The sequence below is a fragment of the Petromyzon marinus genome, chromosome 12 (genome assembly GCF_048934315.1).
Source record: "Petromyzon marinus isolate PM22_M1 ecotype Great Lakes invasive population chromosome 12, UKy_Petmar_22M1.pri1.0, whole genome shotgun sequence".
NCBI lineage: Eukaryota > Metazoa > Chordata > Hyperoartia > Petromyzontiformes > Petromyzontidae > Petromyzon > Petromyzon marinus.
Window position 1 is genome coordinate 12,563,471 of NC_133678.1, and position 24,242 is coordinate 12,587,712.

The window sequence follows — 24,242 nt, forward strand, 5'->3', positions numbered from 1 at the left end:
ACAAAATGCTGAAGTGGAAAAAACTAAAATGATCCAAAACCACCCAGGAGGACGTGGCTCCTTGCACCAAGGGCAAGCCTCTATTTAATAAGTTTGTCACAACGAAGGTTAGGACGACAAAAACACGCATTGCCAACTTTTGGCAGAGAGATTCCCACAGAGAATAAATGTAAAATGTTGCGAGCAACAGCAGAGAGAGTGTGTGAAGGTCATCGCACGCACAAGTCGAACAGCAACGATGCTTTCCGATTACAAAATAACCTGTCCGCATTGCAATTACAAATCTAAACGCCAAGCCACAACCTACCCAGTTTCACTGGAAGATACAACACAGTGCAAGGTAACCTTTCAGACAACAAACATGTCAACCACTCAAAACGCTACTTACTAACACCATGAACGACACTTCGAGGGGGGAATCCCACGTGGGTATGCTTATGTTCATTAAAATAATAATGCAATAAATTTCACGCACCTCCCGTGGGTCACTTTTTGTAACTGTGTAACTTTTCAGGCACAGACGATCCTTAAAACGGCATGGGCGTCTGGCAAGGCAGCTCGACTTCGACGTGATGAGAACAAATGATGGACCGTAAACCAAGACACAGTGCCGCTACTGCTGCTGCCCGTTAATGCGACCTTGTGTTGCATTTGCGATGCTTAGTCTAGTCATACGGTGTTCCTGAAGGGCTAGACCCCCCCAAGCCTCACACGAGGACGGTTTTCTTATCGCTCTGTACATGTTACAAGATTAAAACTCGCATGCCATCACAACTCGATACATGGCACTCAGGCCCCAAAATGTATTCTTCATAAAGGCCGTCGGCAATGCGTTTAACCTCCTCCGGGTTTTCGGCGAAGTACATTTTAATACTTTTCATTTCGAGGCATAAACCCCACCACCTAAAATTCTCATCGGCTGCTCCATTGGCAGTTACACCAACCAGTGAATGTAGCTGATGGGATGCAGGATAATTAGACTTGCTCAGAGCAAAAACTGCATTATGACCGAAACGTTTTTGGATCGCTGCAGTAACGTAAAATACGTGATTCAAGCCTATAGGTGTCATGTGGTCTACAGCAATTAACCAACCTCGGGTGTTCCTTAAAAAAATACTTCAGCTCTCAATGCTCTTACCCAGTCATTAATAAAAGTTATCTAGTGGTCATTGCTCTGAACACGTGACCATTGAGCTGTGCTGTTCAACACGCCGTGTCGTCGGGTGGCTCTAATCGACTGCGATCACGGTTGCTGTTCTGCAATTCCCCGCTCGTGCAGTTTGACGAGATGACCTCCAAAACCAAGCAGCGGCGTGGTTTGCAGGGCATGAAGAAGCACAGCGGGAAGAGAGCTTCAAAATCAGTGGCTGGGCGGCTGATACTTAAGAGTGAGCGAGCGACGTAAATGCGGCAAACCCGCCGCGCCAGAACTTAAAAGTGCAAATCCGAAATGAGGCACGCGCCAGCGAGCGGCGGCGCTGAAGCACGCGCAGACGCGTTGCCAAAAAAGTGCAAAAGTTCGTCGCAAATAAGGCTCAGCTGAGAAAACGTGACGGTAATAACAATAATATTAACGTGAACAAAAAAAGGACGCGTCACGGAAACACTTGGGCTTTGCGCTTGGCCCCACGATTACCGCTGCCCTTGCCTGCGCTGTGACTGGGAGACCCCCCCAGGGTGCGTCGTTGCACGATAGCAACGGCAGCGGCAGCCTTGCTCGCAGCTACGGGGACGTCCACCTGTGATCGAAGTAAACAATAACGCAAGGTTCACATTCCGCTCACGCCGACACTGCAAAAGATGCGAGTGATTTTTCTGTTCAAAGGTGTTCAAGGTCCCTTTCGGAATCGCAAGTTCATTTACATGGTCGTGGAGGAAACCCTCAAAATAGTACTGCGTGTCTCATCGTACGTTCCGAAATTCACTTCGACTCTAGGAATGCAAAAACAAGTGCATATCACGTGCACAAACACAACGATGGGAGTGCACTACACAGGCACGCAGACATGACACCCCAGCTCGTCTTCAAATACTCTAGCTCTAAATATAGAATAATCTACATATAAAATACATTTCGAAATGTACAATGCCTTTAAAAAAATGCCAAACCATGTAAACAATCGGTGAAGAATTGCATTCTCTCTCTTTCATATGAAAACGAGCAACTATGATTCATATATTCAACATGAAAGAGATGGGAGTAAAGAATGGCATCCAGGAGGTTACCCTGTGTATTTCTAGAGCTACGTGTGTAGGATATTACCCGGTCATCACTCGCCATGTTAAATTTCCGACCGGTCACTATTCCAGAGGACGGACAGACACCAACGGAAAAGCGGTTATACGACTTCACGAGCCTCCCCTGAATCGCGACGGAAGCGGAGTCGACTTGCTTCGTCCCGTTTAAAAATCTGTGCTTCCAACCTCGGCCCAGCAGCCGCTTGGCAGTGCCCGCCGAACCCACGTGCCCCCGGAGTCCCAGGCTACCACGCCAGGGTCTCGAACCCGGACTCGGGCTGAGTCAGGCCCCGGGGGCTTGTCGAGCCTCACGTGGGCCTGGCCCCCCGCTCAACGAGTCGTCAACTAGAGCCGGAGACGGTCTGGCCTCCGCCGCCCGGCACGCTCAGCGCGGAGACGTCCACCGTCAGCAGGCGGTTGTCCGGCACCGGGTCGCTCCCCTCAGCGATCTCCGTCGGGGGCACGGACGACTTGTTTGACGACGGCGCCGCCGCCGCAGCCGCCGCCGCAGCTGCAGCCGCCGCTGTACTCTCCTGGGACTCCATGATCGCACCTGCCCACCATGAAAAGCGATTGTCATGGTGGTGGTGGTGAAACAAATGAGGATCTGGCATCATTTGGATGACTGGGGCACAGCACATGGCAATGTGTGTATGTTGAACTACTTTCGCATCGTACGTAGAGAATCGTGCTATTCGGCGGTGCGGGGGAAAGACAACAAACTAAACACAAAAATCGGTTCAATCACAAACGACCAAATTAGTCCATGGGACAGACACCTTGGTCTCAAACCTTTAATTGTACGAATAGCTTATTGAGACCTCTCTTCATCCTCCACTAGGTTAACTCAGCATTAAATTAGTATCTGGCGTGCTGTGTGAACATCAGCACTGGGGAGATAAGGGCGAGCGTGGTGCCGGCCACACCAACTCCTCATTCCCCTTACCAGCCTTTTCCCCAACTGTGTGGGAGACACGGGGGATCTTGTCTTAGATTTGTCCACTCACCCAAGAAGGCCTGTGCCTCTTTCTGCAACGCCGTCACGGGACAGTCCTTGTGTGCGAGCAGCAGCTGCTTGAGGTGGGCGAGTTCGCCCCTGAGATCCGTCACTTCCTTCTGCCAATGCCGAGCGACGGAGAAACATGTCAGCAGTGACGCGACGATTCCGCGTCCTCACAAGATGATTTGCCCCCGTCGACCCAATGCTCATGCCAGTGGCTCCTGTCCAATCCCAGATCAATGTCAAGATCACGCTCGCCGTCATCAAGAACCTCCATGGACTCACCCCTGCCTACGTCTCCTCTATCATCTCCACTCCACTTTCCCCCCCACCCACTCCATGCACTCTCCTACATCTCCCTTGTCGCTCTACTCCTCATTCGTGTGCCCGTCCATCAGCCAGTCAAGTGCTCTGCCACAGTGCTGTGGGTCGGGGGGAGCTGCCAAAATCTGAAATTTCGCTACGCTCAGCTTGACGGGGGAGGGGGAGTGTTCCATCCTTTTTGGCACGTTGGGCTACAGAGGGTGCCACACTCAATTTGATGGGACGGGATTTCGTAATGGATTTTTGAGGGTGTCTTTTTTGTTGTTGTGTCTGTGCACAATGGGATTTATGCCACATGGGAAAATGTGTAACCATGTTATATTTCTCGTATTAATAAAAAAAGGCCATTAAAGCCAAAAATGTAACGCCAAGAAAACGACGCAATGTCCGAAGCAAAGTGCCGAATAACCGAGGATCGTTTTGTTTCTTTTGATCGGAGAAAAAAGAAGGGAGCGACGGGAGGTACGGGCAGCTCTTGGGCCCGTAGGGTCCTCCACGTCCCTTGTGTGGCACCTGCAACTCCACGTTGGTGTGAGCCAGGTCCTCCGCACGTCGCTCCAGGTCCATGACCCACAGCTTGCGCTTCTGGCGGCAGCGAGAGGCGGCGGCGCGGTTGCGCTCGAGGAAGCGTCTGCGCCGCTCCTCGGGGTCCGTGATGGCGCTGCGTCGCCTGCGACCCCCTCCAGCCGCCGCCGGGCTCGTGTTTTTACTCAGCTCCACGCCTGAGGGGGAAGGAAGGCGGGGCAGGGTGGGGACGAGCGGAGGAGGGCAGAGGCGGCAGCGAGGCTGCGAGACGCGTCATCGCTGACGCGGCAGGAGGCGCGAAGATGGTGAGGGTAAGGGACTTGTTAGCTCGCTATTAACGTGTCGACGGCCCTTAAAATCTTTACGCAACCGACACACCGTATCCTAATAATAGGGGTTTTTCTCCTTTTTTCTGGCAACAAAACTGAAACCTTTTTGCGAGGATTCATGTCTGCATTAACCACAATACCTGCAGTCAAAATGCAAACAAAAAAAATACTATGTTTTTTTGACTGCAGGTATTGTGGTTAATGCAGACATGAATCCTTGTAAAAAGGTTTCAGTTTTGTTGCCAGAAAAAAGGAGAAAAACCCTATTATTACATTTTGGTACTGGCAAAGGAGATCTAATGAAGTAGACACCGTATCCTCCCAGCTCTCCCCCTCTCCCACCAAGTGATTTCATCAATTGTAACGACTTGGGGTCGATATTTAATAAAAAAAAACAATCTTTGTTGTCACATTTATACTGCGCTGTTGTACTGTCTGCATTTCATTGTCCCGTTTGTTCCATGAACCTAAGTGTAACATTTGGAATACATTTGCATAGACTGTAAAATAAATTATTCTTACACGTGTGATTCAACATAGGTCAAGTGTCTGCTGTAAAAATCAACCCTGTTCACCAACACGGTGTGTGGATAGGCCTTCATCCCAGCACTGGATACAAATCGGGTTGTCGAAGTATAATTGTACATCTAGAGGTACTAAACAAATTATCTGACGATGACAGTGGTACAGAGACAAATAACAAAACAACAAAACCCAACACGTTTGTCAATCGCACCGTGGCCTTAAAAGTATATAAAAGGTGACGTTTCGGGCAATGACCCTTCACAGGACATAGAGAGGCCAGAGAGTGATCAGTATGTGTATATAACAAATTGTGGATAAGTTGAAGCCCATACAATTTTTGGCAGCTACAGAATATCTCCTCCACACCCCCCCCCCGAACTCCAGCGTGGAAAGAGAAAGCACCTGGGCCACTCCCTCCACCACACCCACTGCTGCTGCTGCCCGGTGTGGAGACCGGAGGTGACGGCTGGGGCTCAGACAAGGCCTGCAGGACACACACACACACGGCGGGGACGGACAGCTCCATGAGAAACAATACAGATTTATGACACTCAATGCAGCCTCTATGAGGTTCATCACAGCTCTACGAGTCTCCATATAGGGATGGGGGGGCATGCATTTGTGAGGAACTGGGATGATGACAGAGGAGGGAGCTGGATGCCACCTGTGGTTGTGGGATGTGCAGGCTAAGCAGGGGCAGATGGGAATCCTGCTGGGCTATCACCATCTCCACGGCCTGGGATAGAACCTCCACCCCTCCGTTCTGGGGCGACGCCTCTGTCAACATGGCCTTTAGCCTCTGCGTGTTACACAGAGAGACACGCGTGATCTCCGCATCACTAAGCAGTGGACAGTACGAGGCACACATTGCTGCCTCCCCACCCCACACTCCCCCCAACGCACCGTGGTGACTCCGGGCTGCTGATGAGGACCAGGCGGGGTGGTGAGGGCAGCCTGGGTCGAGGGTGGAGCGAGGCTGCCCAGAGAAGGCCCAGGGATACCCGGCACGTTTGACACCACGGCAGGGATCTGCAGCACAAACGCACGAGGAGGTTTTCCTGTTCAGCACCGTTGCTACGCTCACCACGGTGAACACCGCTCTTTTGTGGGACCCTCGGCATTGCACGTGGCACCCCGAGTCATGAAGCTGCAAATGGATGGCGGGGCTCGGTGTAGGAGCCATAAGACAGAAAGTGAGTGTATTATTTCTGTATATAGATTTGATGTACATCCGTCATACATTTGTTGACGGACTGGTTATATTTGATTTGGAATATTCCAACTGTGTAAAAAAACCCCTGTGGTTAGATGCTCCGTTGGTTGAACCCATGACATCACTTCTGGTTTTTACAGTATAAACGGGGGGCTATGAGAAGAGCCGGTGGGGAGCGAGTGGATACAGTCTTTTGACCGTGCGACGGGGTGACAGTGCGTGCGACGAGGTGACACAGTACGTGCGACGAGGTGACACAGTACGTGGACACGCAAAGATATAACTTTAGAATAAGCTCGTTTTTGTGCAACTAAGAAATAAAGAAACAGTTTGATTTAAGACACCTCAAACACGCGTCAGACTTTTTGCTCCCACAAGTTAAGGCATAGCTTATTTTTTGGTACAAGAAAGCTGCGCCTACACTCGGTAACTATGGGAGCTGAGAATCTACTGGGAATGCCGCCATACCCACTGGAAATGCCTCTAACGCTCTATGGAGCCCTACAGAGTAGGGCATTTGGCCGGCTCTTTCACGCTGGCCAGATGTCTTGGGAGTGGCTACACTTTACCCCATCACACGTGACCTGCTGATTGGCCAACATTTTTACACTGTGACCATCAGCAACTACGGACTCAATGCGTGGCAGGGTTACAAATGAATTACTATGCAATTATCTATAAACTGTGTTATGAGCAGTTTTGTTTGGATTAGCAATTGAACCTTATTGCGGGACCTCGGGGTCCCAAATAAACGAAAGTCAAAATCGTAATTACCGTAATTAATTTATTTTTGCCGATTCCGTCCCACCGCGCACATAAACGCCACGACCCATCTGGCGCGGATCATTCTGTTGTCATGTCGTCCAAGCGCAGTGAGGACGAATGTGCAGAAGAAACAAAACTTTTAAACTTTGATTAGCGCATCGTGTAGAGCTAATCGAGAGAAATAGATTGCCGTGTCGTTCGCCTTCAACAGACATAAAATGATGTCACAACGCAGTTTATGCGAGAGCCGGGGGCTTATGGGACCCCAAGGTCCCGCCATGAGGTTCAATTAGTTATAATTGTACCGACTGTATTGTGTGTTAGGGATGTGGGTTGTGTATTATTGGCTCACCCACCTACAAACTGGCCCGATATCTCTCTTGAGACCTTACAGCCATTGACTGGTAAGACCACTTCTTCTGTACTTAACTCACCTGGTATCGTCAATTAAAGGCATCTCACTGTCCCCAGATTATTTACTCATCAGTTTTGATGTAGTTTCTTTGTTCACCAAAGTACCTGTGCCCGATACTATTGCAATCATTGAAGACCTGGTCCAACAAGGATTGAATGCTGATGTTCCAGCCCTGGTGAGACACTGTCTCACCAACACAAACTTCACCTGGAATGGAACATTCTACAAACAAACGGAAGGCACCCCAATGGGTTCTCCCTTATCTCCGGTTGTAGCCAATATTTTCAAAGAAAAATTTGAGACGGACGCACATCCAGGCATCCACTCTACATCCGTCCCTGTGGAAGAGGTACGTGGATGACACGTTCGTCATCTGGCCACATGGCTGACCGGCTCTGAACCAATTCCTCAACCACATCAATTCCATACACCCAGCCATCAAATTCACCATGAAGGTAGAAAAGAATGGCATGCAACCTTTCTTGGATGTCCTAATCAAAAAGAGACCAGATGGCTCATTGAGCCATTCTGTCTACAGGAAAGTGACCCATACTGATGCCTACCTAAAACCTGATTCCCACCACCATCCATCCCAGAAGAATTTCCTCATCAAAACGCTACACCATAGAGCTCAATTTATCTCTGACCATGCACACCTGACCAGTGAACTCAAACACGTACACCAAGCTCTCAAGGCGAATGGATACTCTCTTTGTATCTAATTGGTGTTTCAACGTCATAACACCCGTTTTGTTGCCAGAAAGGGGTAAAGCCTATTCTTCAATTCTGTTTTCATCACGTCAACGGAGCTGTCTGTCCGCAATGAAGCCGTGTGCGAGTGAATAGAAAACGCGGAGAAAGAGGCTGCGCCGCTTGCATCTCGGTGTCGTGACGGTGCCATTGGGCACCTGGATGGTGATGGGCTGCTCGGGGTAGGCGGCGGGCACGGGAAGCGTGGGGCTGGCGGCCGCGCTGGCCGGAAGAGACACCGACACCGCCTGGCCGTTGGACAGCTGCAGGATGACGGGCAGGGAACCCGGGATGGGCCTGATGAACACAGCACAGACACACAGAACGTGAACCCAAACCTCTGGGGAAACCTCCTTGCCGAGAGCCAAATAGGACATTCGAATCAGAAAATGACTAGGAAAGCCATGATATCAGTACAATTAAAGCAGGCTGGAAATAAATAGAATTTGGAAAACACACAAAGGTGTGCAGCATTGCATGTACGAAAGCTTTCGTCGTTATCTGGATCGCACAGATCAAAATAACTGAATGTGAGACCATGTAATTTAGACCACCGATTCAAAAGAGTTGAGATAGTGTGGCATTCAGTGATGAGCGCATTCAGTGACTGAATACGCTGAAATTATAAACGCAGTGTTGCCAGGCAAAATATATTATCTTCTAGTATCTGATTAGTGTGGCCAAGATTCTTATAAATTTGCTTGTGGGCCATTTGCTGGTTTTGGGCCCTTGGACATGTACTTAGTAACTGTGAAAAAGCAACTTATACAGTGAGGGAAAAAATGATTGATCCCCTGCTGATTTTGTAAGTTTGCCCACTGACAAAGAAATGATCAGTCTATAATTTTAATGGTAGGTTTATTTGAACAGTGAGAGATAGAATAACAACAACAAAATCCAGAAAAACGCATGTCAAAAATGTTATAAATTGATTTGCATTTTAATGAGGGAAATAAGTATTTGACCCCTCTGCAAAACATGACTTAGTACTTGGTGGCAAAACCCTTGTTGGCAATCACAGAGGTCAGACGTTGCTTGTAGTTGCCCACCAGGTTTTCACACATCTCAGGAGGGATTTTGTCCCTCTCCTCTTTGAAGATCTTCTCCACGTCATTAAGGTTTCGAGGCTGACGTTTGGCAACTCGAACCTTCAGCTCCCTCCACAGATTTTCTATGGGATTAAGGTCTGGAAACTGGCTAGGCCACTCCAGGACCTTAATGTGCTTCTTCTTGGGCCACTCCTTTGTTGCCTTGGCCGTGTGTTTTGGGTCATTGTCATGCTGGAATACCCATCCACGACCTATTTTCAATGCCCTGGCTGAGGGAAGGAGGTTCTCACCCAAAATTTGACGGTACATGGCCCCGTCCATCGTCCCTTTGATGCGGTGAAGTTGTCCTGTCCCCTTAGCAGAAAAACACCCCAAAGCATAATGTTTCCACCTCCATGTTTGACGGTGGGGATGGTGTTCTTGGGGTCATAGGCAGCATTCCTCCTCCTCCAAACACGGCGAGTTGAGTTGATGCCAAAGAGCTCCATTTTGGTCTCATCTGACCACAACACTTTCACCCAGTTGTCCTCTGAATCATTCAGATGTTCATTGGCAAACTTCAGAAGGGCATGTATATGTGCTTTCTTGAGCAGGGGGACCTTGCGGGTGCTGCAGGATTTCAGTCCTTCATGGCGTAGTGTGTTACCAATTGATTTCTTGGTGACTATGGTCCCAGCTGCCGTGAGATCATTGACAAGATCATCCTGTATAGTTCTGGGCTGATTCCTCACCGTTCTCATGATCATTGCAACTCCACGAGGTGAGATCTTGCATGGAGCCCCAGGCCGAGGGAGATTGACAGTTCCTTTGTGTTTATTCCATTTGCGAATAATCGCACCAACTGTTGTCACCTTCTCACCAAGCTGCTTGGCAATGGTCTTGTAGCCCATTCCAGCCTTGTGTAGGTCTACAATCTTGTCCCTGACATCCTTGGAGAGCTCTTTGGTCTTGGCCATGGTGGAGAGTTTGGAATCTGATTGATTGTTTCTGTAGACAGGTGTCTTTTATACAGGTAACAAGCTGAGATTAGGAGCACTCCCTTTAAGAGTGTGCTCCTAATCTCATCTTGTTACCTGTATAAAAGACACCTGGGAGCCAGAAATCTTTCTGATTGAGAGGGGGTCAAATACTTATTTCCCTCATTAAAATGCAAATCAATTTATAACATTTTTGACATGCGTTTTTCTGGATTTTGTTGTTGTTATTCTGTCTCTCACTGTTCAAATAAACCTACCATTAAAATGATAGACTAATAATTTCTTTGTCAGTGGGCAAACATACAAAATCAGCAGGGGATGAAATACTTTTTTCCCTCACTGTATGTATGTTGAACTTATTTTATACCATACGTAGCCAACCGCACTAATCAGAGGTGTGGGCGGGATTGAAGTGGCATGGATCTGATGTGACGCTGGTTTCTCATGACATGGCGCTTACGCGATGCATGTCTCGCATAATGCCGTGTGTAATTCGTGCCATGTGTGTGTGTCTCGTATGACAACGGTTCTTACGCAACATGCTGCTGGTGGGCAGAGGGAGCCTGGATGATGACGGAGGGCGAATTTGGCGAAGGCATGGTCTGCTGGATCACCATGCTGGGGCTGCGCGTGGGGCTCGGCAGCAGCAGGGAGGATGGGCGCAGGGGCAGCGCCACCTCGGAGACCACAGGGAACGCAGCCTCCTGCGTTGTTTGAGGGGCGCGCAACGCGTTATTCGCGTCCGTGTGCGCGCACGGTCATTCACCCGTCACATTCACATGGGCACATTTATGTAACATTAACATTACAGGTGTAGAGTAGTCAAATACGCGGTGCGCACAGTTAACCGGGGGCAACTGAGGGCAAACAGGTGCGCGTGAGGTTTGCACGGACAAACCGCCAGTTGTAAGGGGCTAAGCAGGTGCAAACGGGGTCGACCGGTTGTTCACGTTGAAACCGGAGGTGTTGCCAAGGAGACGGCAGAGAAGGGTTGATTGATGGGCCAACAGGCGCCAGCCTGGCGAGAGCTTAAAGAGACGCACGAGAGGTCTCGGATAATTAGCAGAGGAATATAAGGGCGTGTGCATGAGCGGAGCGGGGAGTTATTGCTGGGGACCAAGTGTGAAGACATCTCGCCGCTGCCGCTCCAGCCGTCAACGGGACCTCGACCCTCACGCCGTCGCCGGGTGGGTGTTGGCTGATCCCCCCGCCGGGACAGATGGGTGAGTGGGTCTGAGGGAGCGTAGGTGAGGGCAGCGGTGGAGATGTAGAGACGCTGTGTGCGGAGTCGCTGTGTGTGGAGTCGCTGTGTGCGAAGATGCTGTGTGCGGAGACGCTGTGTGCAGAGACACTGTGTGCGGAGACGCTGTGTGCGGAGTTGCTGTGTGCGAAGACGCTGTGTGCGGAGACGCTGTGTGTGAAGACGCTGTGTGTGGAGACGCTGTGTGCGGAGACGCTGTGTGTGGAGACGCTGTGTGCGAGGATGCTGTGTGCGGAGACGCTGTGTGGAGATGCTGAGAGCAGAGCTGCTGAGTGCAGGATAAGCGAGGTGAAAGGTAGATAAGAGTGGGGAGAAGTTACCGTACAGATAGTTATAGGAGTGCCTACAACTGGTGCAAGAATAGTTGAATAAAGTGTAAGCAGGTGACTTGTTACAACGTGTCGGTGTGAGTCATTTTTGAAGACACTACACAGGTAGAAGCTGAACATAGGGCACAGCTTATATCAGCACAGTTCTCTTACGAGGAACGCGTCCTTTCGTTATATTGGAGGGGTGAAGGCGATGGGCAACCTCTGATACACAAGCACACAATGGTTATTAGCACACCTGGCCTACATCGGTATGCTTGTGTAGTGAGATCGCGGATGTCACTGTGTGGTGCTGACCCTAGAGAGGCACAGCGTGCGATGTACTCACATAGCGGACATGACGTATGTAGCGACATGTGAGTGTCGCTGAATAATGCCAGCTCTAGCGAGGCACGGCGTGCGATGCATTGTCAGCGTGGACACCCCGTAGGTGGGTGTAGTATCAGCCCTAGTGGGGGCTCGGTGAGCGCTGGGATAGCACAGTGGCACCACGCATGGCGCGCAGTGCTGACTCCTACAGGAGGGAGTGTGAGAGTGTCAGCCATGGGATAAGGTTACCCCAGGCCATGGCACTCTGGTTGACCCCGGAAGGCACGTGACGAGTAAGATCTACACAGGGGTCCCAGGTGGGGGCTAGGGGGTGGTCACGTGTCAGGGTGAGATCCTACGGGAAGGGTCGAGAAACGACAAGAGGTTTCTCGAAGGTGGTCGTGGCCAAGGGCGGGGCCAGCCACGACCCGGGAGGATATAAACCGGGGTCCCCACAGGGACCGGGGTTCAGCGTTGCTGTTGTCATCTGAAGATCTACGATCTACGTTCTACGTCCAAGAAGAAATCACCAACACGTGGACGAGGACTGAAGCCTGGGTCCTGTCTGTTGTAGCTACTCCCAGTAGCTAGTGTAGTTAGCCTGGTGGCCCACCACCATAGGTTATCTGGTGATGTGTTGGTGTTAATAAATATGTGTTGTCTCTAAAGAGTACATCCGCGACTCAGTTGAATCCACTACATTTGCATTACATTCTAGGAAGCTTGTACAGCCCTTTGTAAATCCACATTGAATGTCTGCCATTGGAGTCGTTTGACCACTCTTCACCACGCTAGCCAACGTGGGTCGGTGAGAGAGGAGTACTCAAGACCGATACTGATATCGCTTACAACTAATGATAGCCATGGTCAGGAATCAAACTCAGCTCACCGACTTCCATGCAATAACAAGCACAACATGCTCTTACAGTGGTCGTGGTGCTTGGTAGCGCTGGATGTCTTGACCAGTATTCTTATATTCTATTTATGTATTTGTATTTTGAGCTATGTAGCTCTTTTTCAGAAGCGACTTGGCCACAAATGACAGCTCAACAAAGTGGCTGACCACGTGAACCCTATGGCGGGACCCCGGGGTCCCATAAGCCCCCGGCTCTCGCATAAACTGCATTGCGACGTCATTTTATGTCTGTTGAAGGCGAACGATAAGGCAATATATTCCCCTCGACGAGCTCTACACGATGCGCTAATCGAAGTTTGAAAGTTTTGTTTCTTCTGCGCGTTCGTCCTCGCTGCGCTTGGACGACGTGACAACAGAATGATCCGCGCCAGGTGGGTCGTGCCGTTTATGTGCGCGGTGGGACGGAGCCGGCAAATATTTTTATTTATTAATTACGATTTTGACTTTCGTTTATTCGGGACCCCGGTGTCCCGCCATAAGGTTCATATGCAAATTAATAGCAGCAACATACTCTGAACGCCTGTTGATTCTAAATGTGGAGCGAAAGACCGGAGGACCTGGAGAAAGATCCACGCGACCGCGGGGAGAACATGCAAACTCCAGATGTACAGGCGTCAGAGTTGGGATCGAACCCATGACCTCCTGCATTTCATGCGAGGGAGTTAACATCTCGCCACCGTGGCGCCCCATACTTCCTCCTGCCGTGCAGTGCCGCCACCCCACCCTCCCCTACCGCATTCACCTTCTTGTTGCTGCTGCCGGCGCTGGGCTCAGGCTGGGTGGAGGAGGTGCAGGGCTGCGAGGTTTCCATAGCCACGTGCTCCCCATCCTTGCTGCTCGCCTCGGCCAGGCTGGGGGCAGGCAACCCCAGCACGAGCTGCGCAGACCGGCTCGAGGAATTACGATCAACTATTTTTAAAATATATCTTTTATTTTACCAGGTAACAAGGCCCACTGAGCTATGCAGCTCTTTTTCAAAAGCGACCTGGCCACAAATGATAGCTCAACGAAGCGGCTTATCGCGTGGAAATTGATAGCAGCCAGATACTCTAAATGCATATTTTTAAATGTGGAGGGAAAATTTCAAAAAATTACAACGACAAAGAATGAAGAGGCAACCCAAAAAACGATGACCTCTCATTCTCGTAGATATACGTACGTACCTGAGCCCTGCGGCACGGGCTGTCTGACAAGATCATCAGCATCGTCAATCCACTGCTGAATGAAGGACTCCCCAAGCCGTCGGCATTACAAACGTTTAAAGCCTCATTAACAATAAAAAAAAGTTATTGAATGTGGCAGCGGGCCCTATACCCCTGCTTCCTTGACCTTTCGTGTGGTTCCGTTGCACCGGCATGTATTACCGTGGATTCTCTGTACCCCGTCACTGGAATCTTTCGGCGTGTTTTACCGGGCTCGCGTCTTGTTGTGATAAAAAACGTAAAAAAATATACTTAAATCAAAGTCTATAGCAACATTTTTGACCGTAGCTTTTACGTTGTTTTTTTCTCATTTAAGGAGCTTCAAATGCGCAGTCAGCCTAGGACAGACAGTCTGGGTCCACGTCTACAAGAACTGATGTCGACTTGCGTATTCCCTTCAAATTAGTCGCGATGGAAATCTCTTTTTTTAATATGAAAACATTCACAAAATTGTAACAGATTCATCGACGTTGCACGAATACATTTCTACTATACGGATAAGAGAATTCAGACCGGGAGACACACTTTCGCCAAAGTTATTCACAGTGACGATAGACAATGTTTCTCGGAAATTGGATTTAAGAAATAAAGGCATATATATAGGTGGAGAAAGTATTAGTCATCTCAGATGTGCTGATGATATTGTCACTGTAACAACCAATGGAAATGAAACATAGCACAGGAAATGTCAGAAGAACTGAATAAAGTTGGCTGCAATGTGGGGCTCAAATATGAGCGAATAAAAACTTGTGCATAAGTTCACGAAACAATTGAAGATATCAGTTGGAGAAACAACTGGAAGTAGCCTGTAGGCTCCCACATAAAGTACCCTGGTGACAGTACACTGGTGATGAATGCTTATTGACAATGCGTTTTGTGAGCAATGTTGACTTTGTGAACGTTGAACGACAGTGTTTGAGCATGACAATGGCGATGAAATTATTCTAAAGGTGGTGGTTGACAGCGGTAACTGATTATGATCGAGGCAACAAAATCACAGGGGTGTAAACACCCCACCTTTTTGTCCTCTTCCTCTTGAGCCTTCTTAAACTCATGCTCCAGCTTATCAAAGGGGCTTGCGAGCTCATGGAAAAGGCCGACTTCTTCACAGTTCTTCAAGAAGCGAGTCGGGGTCGGAGTCTGGTCTGCACGGGAGACAAGGAAGATGGGAGCACTCTGTGTACTTGGTGAAAATGAAAAGGAACACACTAATATGTCTGAATAAGAAAGTTTTCAATCAGCGCATACTGCCAGCTCTGACATACGGATCAGAAACATGGAACGACAAATAAAATTGGACAAAATCTCAAAAGCTAACAAAGCATCGGAAAACTGCACGCTTGGAATGACACAGACAGAAAAAGTAACGAGTGGATCAGGGAACAAACACAAATGAAAAGCATAATGACAGTTCGGAAAGTAAAAAAGGCTTGGGCAGGAAGCACCGTGAGATGGGATGATGGCCAACGAACCGGGCTGATGATGGAATTTCAGCCAAAGGAGAGAACGCATCCAAGAGGATGACCATCGTAGATATGAGGTGATGAGATCAGTTCATGTGCAGGAGTGAAATGGTAGCACTGGACTGTGCGCGACAGCGACAGCGTGGAGAGGCCTTCATGTAGCTGTATATAGTAGAGCAGTGTTGTTCATTGCAAGGCCCGCGGGCCACTGGCGGCCTCTTGTGGCCTTTAGCGTGGACCCTGACGTGCAGCCCGCGACAATGTACAGTGAGGGAAAAAAGTATTTGATCCCCTGCTGCTTTTGTACGTTTGCCCACTGACAAAGAAATGATCAGTCTATAATTTTAATGGTAGGTTTATTTGAACAGTGAGAGACAGAATAACAACAAAAAAATCCAGAAAAACGCATGTCACATATGTTTTAAATTGATTTGCATTTTAATAAGGGAAATAAGTATTTGACCCCCTCTCAATCAGAAAGATTTCTGGCTCCCAGGTGTCTTTTATACAGGTAACGGGCTGAGATTAGGAGCACACTCTTAAAGGGAGTGCTCCTAATCTCAGCTTGTTACCTGTATAAAAGACACCTGTCCACAGAAGCAATCAATCAGATTCCAAACTCTCCACCATGGCCAAGACCAAAGAGCTCTCCAAGGATATCAGGGACAAGATTGTAGACTTACACAAGGCTGGAATGGGCTACAAGACCATTGCCAAGCAGCTTGGTGAGAAGGTGACAACAGTTAGTGCGATTATTCCCAAATGGAATAAACACAAAAGAACTGTCAATCTCCCTTGGCCTGGGGCTCCATGCAAGATCTCACCTCGTGGAGTTGCAATGATCATGAGAACGGTGAGGAATCAGCCCAGAACTACACGGGACGATCTTGTCAATGATCTCAAGGCAGCTGGGACCATAGTCACCAAGAAAACAATTGGTAACACACTACGCCGTGAAGGACTGAAATCCTGCAGCGCCCACAAGGTCCCCCTGCTCAAGAAAGCACATATACATGCCCGTCTGAAGTTTGCCAATGAATATCTGAATGATTCAGAGGACAACTGGGTGAAAGTGTTGTGGTCAGATGAGACCAAAATGGAGCTCTTTGGCATCAACTCAACTCGCCGTGTTTGGAGGAGGAGGAATGCTGCCTATGACCCCAAGAACACCATCCCCACCGTCAAACATGGAGGTGGAAACATTATGCTTTGGGGGTGTTTTTCTGCTAAGGGGACAGGACAACTTCACCGCATCAAAGGGACGATGGAGGGGCCATGTACCATCAAATCTTGGGTGAGAACCTCCTTCCCTCAGCCAGGGCATTGAAAATAGGTCGTGGATGGGTATTCCAGCATGACAATGACCCAAAACACACGGCCAAGGCAACAAAGGAGTGGCTCAAGAAGAAGCACATTAAGGTCCTGGAGTGGCCTAGCCAGTCTCCAGACCTTAATCCCATAGAAAATCTGTGGAGGGAGCTGAAGGTTCGAGTTTCCAAACGTCAGCCTCGAAACCTTAATGACTTGGAGAAGATCTGCAAAGAGGAGTTGGACAAAATCCCTCCTGAGATGTGTGCAAACCTGGTGGCCAACTACAAGAAACGTCTGACCTCTGTGATTGCCAACAAAGGTTTTGCCACCAAGTACTAAGTCATGTTTTGCAGAGGGGTCAAATACTTATTTCCTCATTAAAATGCAAATCAATTTATAACATTTTTTACATGCGTTTTTCTGGATTTTGTTGTTGTTATTCTGTCTCTCACTTTTCAAATAAACCTACCATTAAAATTATAGACTGATCATTTCTTTGTCAGTGGGCAAACGTACAAAATCAGCAGGGGATCAAATACTTTTTTCCCTCACTGTACAAATGTGAAAACGCCCCATCATGCTGCTGTCAAAACATCGTGCTGCTGTCAAAACATCATGCTGCTGTCAAAACATCGTGCTGCTGTCAAAACCAATGGTTTCAAATGTGTGGCGGCCCTCACACTGAAGATGTCTTTTTGGCGACAATGACCACCCCCTGAAAATGTGTGAAGAACACTGTTGTAGACACTTTTTAGGTAAACAAGCGAAATAACAATCGTGAGGATCACAAAAATAAAACTGCTGACGGCGCTGCTCGGAGAACAGCGACTCACCAGCAACGACGAGGGCGTCACTCTTGGGTGGCCCAAACTTGAGAGTCATCTCATGCTTGTGTTTGTGCACGGACAGATGGTCTTCGTTTGTGAAGCTCTGCAGAGAAAAAACAACAACAAAGTGTGAGCCTCATTTTTTCTGTACACATCTATGTACGAGGTAAGTACACATCATCGCGTGTGTTCCATCAAACACACGTTGGGCAGAGATAATTTTCATCGGTGGTCCCTGAGCCATTGGTGGAAGGTTCGTATGGAAGGGGGTCGTCTGCCTCTCCATTGGAAACTGCAAAATTGGCTTGCCAATCAAATTGAACCCGTCTCAAAAGATGGTGCTCATTTTTTTCTAAATCTGCCTCCACAACGAGGAACTTGATCCATTCAAGAAGCCAATGGCAAATGAGTCGTACTGATAATTGTAACGTTACAGCAACGCAGTGCTGCTCGAGTGCTGTTAATGGACATGGAGATACCCTGTCCCGTAGTGAGATGAGGTGAGTCATGTGTTACCTGCCCACAGCCTGGCACGTTGCACACAAACGGCTTGTCATCTTCACTCATTTTTACCCCGTGCACTTTAACCCTGACACCTGCAAACAATACAAACCATATGAAGACAATGGCAAATCAAGCAAACGCCACACAAAAAAAAAATACAATATTGAATTTTACTTGAAAAAACAATCATCCAAAAATCAACGACAATGTTAATCAGCTGTAACTACAATTTAATTGCCACTTGTTTTGTCAAGGAAAGCCTCCCTGAGTTGCAAAAAAAAAAAATCAGGGTGGGTTTTTGCCAACTTTTCGCAGCAGGTGGCGATGTTGCCATGTGCGTAATCCCAATAGTGAGGGTGTTTTCCTCTCCTATTCATTCTTAAAGTGTGTTTTGCGTGTGCAAGAATGCGACAGTATCCAGGGCAGGGGCGGAGCCACAGGGGGGTTGGGGGGGGTTGGGGGGGGCTCAGCCCCCCCTGAAATTTTGGGAAAGTCGGTAATCGGGATAACCGGATATCCGGCTGCTGCAAAATGCTGCAGGCTGCCACCTTGTGTGCTGCCCTGCAGGCTGCCACCTCGTGCTGCCCTGCAGGCTGCCACCTTGTGCTGCCCTGCAGGCTGCTTGAGCGGCAGCCTTTTAAACTTATCGAACTTATTAGCCACATCAGCGGCTCCGACCTATTAAAAAACTCCGCGTTCAAATCGAATAAAATTTGTTTTGTACATTTGTGGCGCCCATTGGAAAACATACACACTGGATATCTCAGAATATTGAAGTCAGCCCCCCCCCAAAGTCAAAATCCTGGCTCCACCCCTGATCCATACACCATATGAGGGGGACAATAGAAGTCTCCACAGATGTGTCCATGAACCCAATTGCTGTACTGCTGTTTTCTCATCACCTCGTAGCAAGTGGAGGGTATTCTTCTTGTTGGTGGTCCACAAGTGATTTATTAGAGCTAAAATTAAAGTTTGGTAATGAATAAGGTTTTAAAATCATGATATATAATCGCTACATATATAGTAGTTCAACAAAGAGAACAATAGCTCAGTGTTTTTTTCCCGGTTTGTAAATCTGCAGCATCCACCAGACCCTTGTTTTCGAAAAGTTGTTTAAGTTAAGTTCATTTTAGATTGGAAGCTTTCGTGACTGCAAGAATTCATACTCTTTGGTTTTATTCGGTTAAGTCACGTAGATAAAAAAAAACAAATTAAAGTTAAATTAAATAAAAAAATTAAAACACGACGTTTCGGAGGCAACACAAGCTTCCGTCTTCAGGTGGAAACAGTCACAGCAAAAAAAAAATCGCTGCACCAAGATCGTTGTCTGTTAAAAGCTCTAACATATAGGTGAAAATCTTCCCCGTAGAAGTTGTTAATTCTAGATTTGAAGCTTTCACTTGGTGCAGCGATTTTTTGCCGTGACTGTTTCCACCTGAAGACGGAAGTTTGTGTTGCCTCCGAAACGTCGTGTTTTATTTTTTGTATTTTATTTAATTGTAATTTGTTTTTCACCTACGTTACTTAACCGAATAAAACCATAGAGTATAAGTTCATTTTGTTACACCAGGTGAGTGCACAAGAGACCTGGATAGTCTATTTTGCAAGTGATCTGGGCATTCATCTGCCAGTAGAGGGTGATTACTGATTTGCATAGTGATTGTGAAAACAAAGCTGAATTACATGCGTGCACTACTACCCTCGATGCACTGCAGTCATGTTTGCTGAAAACAAGTTGTCAAGCACCACTGTGGCCAGATACCCACAAAATAAGTGACATTTTTCTTAGCTTCTAATTTAAATCAGCACAATGGAAAAATAAGTGGATTATGCAACGAGCCACTGGTGCAAATGCGGTCATTTAGAAAGACCATCCCCATAATGTAGCCCTTGAAAAGGAGACCTATGGTCTCAAAGGGCTCTTGCCTGGTTAAAAAAAAAATACAAGCGAAGCTATAATATGACATTAAAGTGAGGAATCTGCTACCTACACATATATACAAACACACACTCTATAGAGACAATGCATATGACTGGCCTTGCGCCTGATTGAATTCCACTCAATATGCTAATATTGAGACATTTGTCCCAGAATTGCCACAAAATAGCAACAAGCTTCACAACCCAGTTGAGATTCTGCACTGGAGAAAGATACGGCAAATGAGGTCCATACAATTACCCACCACCACCACGCGGTTAATATTCTGTACTGGTCAAATTCTAGGCCAAACAATCATGCAATACGAGCTAACACACAGCAATGGGACATTGGAGTAATGAGAGGGCCGAGATTGGGTTCCAGATCTCTGTCAGTATTGAGATAGAAACTAAACTAAAACAAAATTGTTTAAGCTAAACTATTTTTTTTATTTTACCAGATAAGGCACACTGAGCTAAAGACGGTCACTGCATCGCATGCTTTCAAATGCGCTTCTGCGGCTGTCTGGAACGCTCTTCCTTCCGATATTAGGAAGCCACAGCAAGAAAGGCACTTTTCAATCTAGATTGAAAGCTAATTGCTCTGGAATTGCTTGTTGTGTTTAGTTTGTTGCCCTTCCCCCACACCTTCGATTGGCACGGCTGTCTTATGCACAGTATGAAAGAAGTTCAACATACATCCATACATATAGCTCTTTTTCAGAAGCGATCTGACCACAAATGACAGCTCAACGAAATTGCTTATCATGTGGAAATGTATCTCAGCCAAATACTCTAAATGCATGCTTCTAAATGTAGAGGAAAAAACCGGAGGGCCCGCAGAAAAATTCAAGCGAACACGGGGAGAACATGCAAACTCCAAATATACAGGTGCCAGAGTCGGTATGGAACCCACGACCTCCTTACACCAGGGGTGGTAGTTAACATCTCGCCACTGTGGTAATGTTCAGTTTTGGATAGAGGTCAGCATCTAGGCTAGTGTTTGGTTCAGGCTCTGATTCAGAGTTAGATTTATGGTTTAGGGTTATATATTTGTGAACAAAGTCCGGTCAATTATCTGGTTCAATATTATGACTCTCTGCAAGGGCAGGGCTGAGGTCAGTTCCGGGTCAATGTAAGCGGCCAGTTGCAGAGACATTTTAAGTATACTCAACTAATTTGAGTTATTGCAATCAGGACAATGGGCAAACAATCTCATGGTGTTTTCTGTATCCAGCCACTGTTCCGGGTCAATTATGGGCCAGAGACTGAATCAGAAATGATCTGGGTCATGATTAGATCAATGTCAGAATCTGGACCAGAACATGGGTTGGAGTCAGATCTTGGGTAAGTTTATATACCACAGTCATATTAGAGTTTAAATATCGGAGTGATTTCAAAGTTTATATGTCCGAGTCAATTTCAGGTCAGGGTCACAATCTGGGCCATGCCTGGTTTGCGGGCCAGGTTAAATGCATAACCTTAATCACGCGGGTCAGGTTCAAGTAATTCGGTCCATAATTCTTGTACAGAACCATGCCTGGGTGCGGGTCACGTTCAATTAATAACCGTGGTCGGGTCTGGACCAAGGGGGTCAGTATCAGGGTCATGCAGGGTCGAGAGACCCAACCACGCCAATGATTTAGGAATGGCCCGCTCCCAGCCCGTGGAGAAGCGGGTGGAGGGGGTGCTAGCGAGGAGTAACGGTGCCGGGGTGAACCCGCGTCGCCTCCGGCAGACTCGCTCCTGAGCCTCGGACACATGAACAGAGACACCGAGCACCAGCGAAAAGCAGCAGCGGCAGCACAATGAATGAAGCAGCAGCGGCGATGATGATGATGATACACGAGCTCTCAATGGGTCGCAGCGCACTAACAATGGGGGCCCCGTGGCCTGAGCGCTGGGTTAGGCGTCACTCACCGCGGAGAAGCGGGGAGCACGGGGCGAGGCTACATAGAGGATCTCACGCCGGCGACGACATGAGAGACGCTCTCCACCCCCCCTTGTATTTCGCTCGCTCTCTCAAACGCACACCTACACTCACCTACACACACACACATTTAAACACACACACACGAAATACACCGCCTCGCACGCGGGTGACGTCACGACGCGAGTTGCGCGGTGACGCCACGACGCAAGCTTGCGTCGTGACGTCACCGCGCCGCGACACGCCTATCACCGAGCCAAAAACAAAACGTGCCGCGATGACGTGATCGCGTCGACAGCGTGCGTCATCGCGCCGAGGAGCGTCGCCCGTCTGGACGCCGGCACGCCGCCAACGTCATCGCGTAACGATTGGGCGCGAGACGACGTGATGATGTCACTCATGGAAAAGCCAGGGGACGTATGCGTCGTGATGTCACCACGTCGCCGCGTCTCCGAACCTCATGCACGAGATAAGCAAATCAACTTACTCGCAGTAGTGCGCGTGGCGATGGATGTTTGTTGTGTGGTAGTATAGCACTTTATTTTTTTGTTAATTAGAGGCAGATATATGTATATGCAGAAGACATTGCTTAGATAATAAAGTATTAAAGCTTTCGTGACTGCATAAAATTACTCATTGGTTTTTTCGGTAAAGTCACGTATGTAGAAATACAATAAAATTATATGAAATAGATGTTTTGCTATTTAACTGATTGTTTGGTTATTGTGCGTTGGCAGTAGTGCACGTTCACAATGATATACTCCACGACGCTAACTTTTGATTGTCTTCTGCACGTACAGATCGAAAAAAATGAATGTAACGGTACACGTACTTCTAGATTTGAAGTTTTCGTGACTGCAATGATCCATACTCTTTGGTTCTTTAGGTAAAGTCACGTAGGTAAAAATATATATAATAAATAAAAATTAAATCACAACGTTTCGGAGGCAACACAAACTTGCTTCATCAGGTGTAAAAAAAGCACAGTTATTTTGCTGTGCCTTTTTTTACACCTGATGATTTTATAATATTTATAAATTAATTAATTTTTTACCTACGTGACTTTACCTAAAGAACCAAAGAGTATGGATACACGTACTGAACGTGTCGGGTGGTTGGCCAGCTCTATCCCAGTAATCTGAAATGTTTTTACGATTCGGAGAAAAGTTGGGGCTATCTGAACATATGCAGGGCTATCTAAGGGGCCATCCATAAATGACGTCACGCACCTATCATCATCAGAGTGCAGAGGCACATTAAATACGCACTACAATGACGATATTTTAAAGCGATTTTAAGCATGTTTTTTTGGGGGGGGGGGGCAGAGCTTTGTGACGTCATATTTGAGGGGGGTCTGACTTTTTGTGACGTCGTGTGACGAAGGCGGGGGGGGGGGTCAAAAATCGTCTAAAATCGCGTGACGTCATTTATGGACGGCCCCGAAGCAGTCGACGGAGATACCTGGGCAGTAGGCGGAGCTATCCGATTAATGGGCGGGGGCTACCTGGCAAGTGGGCGGAGCTACATGACCAGTGGGCGGGGTCTATGGAGTAGGCGGAGCTACTGTGTGCGGAGGAGATAGGTGCAAACTCTGCTTATACGGTATGCATCAGGGTCGGATCGGGATCGAACCCACCGCACCTCCTGTATACCAGGCGAGGGAGATAACATCTCCTAGCCACCGCGGCGCCCCAACATTGTCATCATCATCCATGATCAAATCCACAAGGCTCTGCCCCCCAAAACCATATTTCCATTTTGAAAATAAAACATGCTTCAAATCGCTGATGTTGTAGGAGAAAACATTTATTAAAAAGTCATAACCATTGACTGATTACCAATAGATTATATATCGATTATATAATTACTGCACCTGAATGAGTTAAATGATGACGTCACTCTGCTGCTCTATTTAAGACCGGGAGCAAGTGAGGGCTTTACCATTCTGGCGAATTGCCCGATGATGCTGGATGTAATTACCAGCGAAACGTCGTACTCAAACTGTAAATGTTGTGGATTCACTCTTCAACACACCGGTGGGCTAAAGTAGTGAACTATTTTGTCTTTTGTCAACGTGACATTTTTTTTGCTGATTGGCCGTGTCGGGTGGTGGAGGGTTACGACACATTTATAAATAACGCGATCTAACCCAAAAACCTTTAT

The 24,242-nt window shown here is 47.8% G+C and overlaps 1 protein-coding gene across 1 annotated transcript; it reads right to left on the reverse strand.

Moving 5' to 3' along the window:
* Positions 1-50: 50 nt before the first annotated feature.
* LOC116941550 (cyclic AMP-dependent transcription factor ATF-7-like) lies at positions 51-22,280 on the reverse strand. Its single transcript, XM_032952714.2, has 13 exons — positions 22,070-22,280; positions 18,245-18,324; positions 17,735-17,831; positions 15,145-15,272; positions 13,668-13,802; positions 10,645-10,814; positions 8,243-8,381; positions 5,845-5,970; positions 5,606-5,740; positions 5,344-5,425; positions 4,076-4,284; positions 3,246-3,354; positions 51-2,791 (listed from the first exon to the last, which is right to left on the reverse strand). Exons 2-13 carry the CDS (start codon positions 18,293-18,295, stop codon positions 2,580-2,582), a joined length of 1,593 nt encoding a protein of 530 aa, XP_032808605.2. The 5' UTR covers positions 18,296-18,324; positions 22,070-22,280; the 3' UTR covers positions 51-2,579.
* Positions 22,281-24,242: the final 1,962 nt, after the last annotated feature.